This window comes from Medicago sativa, chromosome 3 (assembly GCF_051527215.1).
Source record: "Medicago sativa cultivar Bolivia chromosome 3, Bolivia_mono, whole genome shotgun sequence".
In the NCBI taxonomy this organism is placed as follows: domain Eukaryota; kingdom Viridiplantae; phylum Streptophyta; class Magnoliopsida; order Fabales; family Fabaceae; genus Medicago; species Medicago sativa.
In genome coordinates this window covers 10,198,761-10,202,967 of record NC_140751.1, presented here as the reverse complement: position 1 = coordinate 10,202,967, position 4,207 = coordinate 10,198,761, and the positions used below count along the sequence as shown (strand labels likewise).

At 33.2% G+C, this 4,207-nt stretch overlaps 1 protein-coding gene across 2 annotated transcripts; it reads left to right on the top strand.

Annotated features, from left to right (window-relative positions):
• Nucleotides 1-1,504: 1,504 nt before the first annotated feature.
• LOC146935595 (glycine-rich RNA-binding protein 5, mitochondrial-like) lies at nt 1,505-3,537 on the top strand. Of its 2 annotated transcripts, none has more exons than XM_085750757.1 (5): nt 1,505-1,639; nt 2,031-2,157; nt 2,241-2,309; nt 2,776-2,882; nt 3,105-3,537. In XM_085750757.1, exons 2-5 carry the CDS (start codon nt 2,040-2,042, stop codon nt 3,393-3,395), a joined length of 585 nt encoding a protein of 194 aa, XP_085606883.1. In that variant the 5' UTR covers nt 1,505-1,639; nt 2,031-2,039; the 3' UTR covers nt 3,396-3,537. The 2 variants fall into 2 exon arrangements, with proteins under 2 accessions (XP_085606883.1, XP_085606884.1); XM_085750758.1 differs by having other exon boundaries at nt 2,776-2,903; nt 3,107-3,312.
• Nucleotides 3,538-4,207: the final 670 nt, after the last annotated feature.

The window sequence follows — 4,207 nt, the reverse complement described above, 5'->3', positions numbered from 1 at the left end:
ACAAGACCAATCTACCTCCAATGCTAAATGACGAGTCTCCACCCATATAGTCTCTTCTTCATTGACTCGATCACCGGAGTCCATGTTGCATATCTTCTTGGATTAGCACCTAACGAAACGCCAAGGAACCGGAAAGGCACACTATCAACGTTGCAAGCAAGGAAACTTGACGCTGCTTCCATTAAAGAACCATTCAAATTCAAACCATTTAGTTTGCTTTTGAAGAATTTCACCTTCAACTCGGATACCATTCCAAAGCTTCTTAATATTGTTTATATACTCCACAAGTTGTCCCAAGTTCATTCTCCTACCAAAATAGTACCATCGGCATATTGAATAATGTCAAAATTTATATTCTCATTAAATTTGAACCCTCTAAACTCCCCAATTTCCACCGTCGAAAATAATAAAAATAAAAGATCAAACAACATACAAGAATTAACGGAAATTCAAATAAATCGTCGAAGAGGAACTTACTTTCAATGACACAAAACCAAGCTTTCAGAATAGTTCTTGATATAGTGCCACCAGCGTTAACCATTGATAATTCTAGTTCTCTCTACACTATCATCTCTCAAAATATAAACAAATGGCAGTTCTTCAGAATCGTTTGCCAATACAAGTGCATTATAATTTTTTGAAAGGTGCAATGTCAACCACCGAGAAGCAAATTTTTTTCACCAAGTTATAATTTATAATTTGAAGATTTATCTTAAGTAATTGAGTCCAAGACTCTTGAACTCCATCATCTGTCATCTTCCATATAACAAAATGAGTTTCCTTGACAACATGAGAAAAAGAAAGGCAATCCATCAAAAGACAAAGAGATGGCTTTAAAAAGGATATGTATATCATCTCCTATATCATCGTATTTTCTTTTGTTGGTTACTTATTTTTTTATTAAAAAGGATATGTATGTAGTATAGATGCAGGTACGATATGGATACGTGGATACACAAAATTTATAAAATTTAAGATGTGATACGATAAGATACGTTAACAAAAATTTCATACTAAAACTTATATACATGTCAAAATACTAGGAAAAAAAAAAAACATTGATTACTCTTCATAACTATATACTCGTAAAGGTCACATTTTGCCAAAAAATAATACATGTGATAAAATAAAAAATATGAATTTTTATTATATATATATCATATTCGATTTTCGTTCATATATTATGATATCAACAAATGCATCAAAAAAAAAATTCAAAACAGAGTTTTTAATATTGATTTATCAAATCTCCTCTATCTTGTTACATTCATCCACCAAAACCATAATTTTCAATTTGGTTAATTGAAAAACAATTATACCGTTTCATATCTTAAATTGAATCGCATACATCTTCGTTGAATTTTGACAACACAACCTCACTTTTTACCCTTCATTTTCTTTCCAAGATAAGATACGTATCTGTGAAGTATCTTATAATAAGTATGTGTATCGAGTATCATAAAATATTCGATAAAATATGAATTTTTTACATATATATGCCAAGCGCGGGTATAAAAAGTAAAAACAACCCCACTTCTCATCTCCCTCTCTGCCCTACTAATCCTAATCGGGCCGCCGTAGAGCACCCAACTCCGCCGCATCCACCTCGCTGTCGCTTTCTCCTTCTCTCCCCTCCCTGGTTAGTTCTCTTCATCATCCCTCTTCTCACATGTGTAGGCGACTAACAAAGTAGAAAGCTTGACACTCAAACTTTCTGAGTTAGGACCAATCCGTGTGCCCAAAATAAACAAGTTTGCTTTACTATTGAATCTTTACTTCATATAGTATAATACGGACACTGGACACGACACGGACACTGACACGCCGACACAGCTAATAATTTGAAAAAATCTCAAATCACATAAGTAACTACAAGTGTCGGACACGACACGTGTCCAGATGTGTACGGCACCGGGATACGCTTAATATGAGGAGTGTCCGTGTTTTATAGTTAATAACACCATGTAAAAACTCAAACGACACCTAATTTGAGACGGAGTACTAATTTTCCGTGGCTTGATATTTTTAAGCTTTGAGCAATGGCGTTATTTCGTAAAACGGGGAAGCTACTCAAGAATTCTGCTGTCAATCATGATTTATCTATGTCGGTATTTCAAGCAACTAGATCAATGTCATCTGCAAATCTTTTTGTAGGAGGTATATTAGTAATTTATCATGTTCATATTTCTATTTCTAAATGGAATGTGGCTATAATTTTTCGAGTTTCAATCAAAATGCAGGTATTTCATATAATACTGATGAAACCAGTCTCCGAAAACATTTTGCTCGCTATGGGGAAGTTCTTGATGGTAATTTACTTTTTGCACTTTTAAATTGTCTCTCAATCTAACATAGTGAGCCAAATGTAATTTTGTCCACTGTCATTTGAGCGAATTTCAGTTTACCCTTGTAATTTTTTGTTCGTAAACTAGATTCGCACAAATGACAGAGAACAATAGTACATTTAATCTTGTAATTTGATGTTACGAAGGTCTAAAAGAGAAGAATCTTCGACTTTTTACAGGGTGTAAACCCGAATGCACTCAAATGACGGGGGTTAAAGTATATTTACCCTTAATTTTATATATGATTTGATTGAGTGGTTACTTTGTTTAGATAAAATGAAATTTTTTATTGAAAGTAAAGGTCACTTATTTATACCTGTGTACTCTTAAAAGCTATTGTTTCTTGTGTGGGTGTACCTTGTTTTGTTCTTTGTTCCTCTCTTTTGTTAGAATTAGTTTACAATTGTAGCTGTTTTTAATGTTCCTCCAGCAAAGATTATCAGAGATCATGAAACAGGAAGGCCTCGAGGTTTTGGTTTCGTAACTTTTGCAACGACAGAGGAGGCATCTGCTGCCCTTCAGACCATGAATCTAGCCATTAAGGCCATGAAAAACCAGGTATTATTTATTAGTTTAACTATACTACTCTAACTTAAAGAACCTCGAGAGATATTTGGCCAAAATTTTATACGACAGTTTGTATTACAATTTCACCATAACTCATTTTTGCTGTTTGTTTCGATCAACTCATTTTGCTGCTCTTTGCAAAACTCAAAATGTTGGCTATGTTTCTCGTAGCATCTAAAATTGTGTTGTCACAGGATCTTTTATGGTCGGAAGGTACGAGTGAACTATGCTACAGAAAAGTCGAGTCCTGGGTTTAGTGGTGGTGGCTATGATGTCCCAGGCAGCTATCACGGCAGCCATCTCGAGACTAGTTACGCTGCTGATGGTGAATTCAGCATTAACTCCAATTTAGAATATGATGGTGAACTTGATAGCGACCAAGATGATTGTATAAGTCCAAAGAAGGTTGAATTCAACCTGCGGAGTTTGCTGACAATACTTGAAGGTACTCCTTGCAGAAAGCAAGAAACATGTGGATTTTGATGATATAATCAATTGAGTTTCAAACATTTGTTTACTTTTTCCCCATTTAGTTTTCAGAACTTCATTGTGATAGTTTGTCAGCTCAATGACTGATGTAAATATAAGAGTTTTCAAGGATTGATTGCAACTACATTTACGATAATTTTATTTTGATGGTTTGTGTAGCACACCAACACTTCATATTGAAGGTGTGTTCCGTATCCAACACATGTCAGTGCCGAACATGGTATTGACGTGTGATTACTTCAAATTTAAACTACTTCGATTTTTTAATTAATTGAATAAAATAGAATGGTTAACTTGTATTTTACAACGAGGTTGTCCAAACTTATATACAAGAGAAAATCAGAAAATGAGGAAGCTAAATCTATCATAATAAACAAAAAATATTCAACATTCCCCCTCAAGTTGTAGTATGACTAAAACACCGTGAGCTTTTAATTGTTTGTTTTCATTTTTTTATTCTTCTCCCTTCAATTCTTTTTTATTTTTTGTCAAATAGTTTAGTGGTAAAAAATTCTTTTAATTTTATTACACATAAAGACTTTTTTACTCTAAGGGAATATATGAAAGGACCTCGGGTCATAAAAATGTGTTTTCTATTTTATTTTGACAAATGTATAGTTTTTTTTTAATGACAATATATATATATATATATATATATTTAAATAAAAAAGGAAAACTGTACAAGATACATCAAAAATGCTTGAAGCTTCAATGAGGGAAATTAAGGGGGGTGTATTGGATTAGGATTTTAAAAGACTATTTTAATAAAAAAAAAGTCTTTAAGATTTTAATAGACTGTGTGAGAT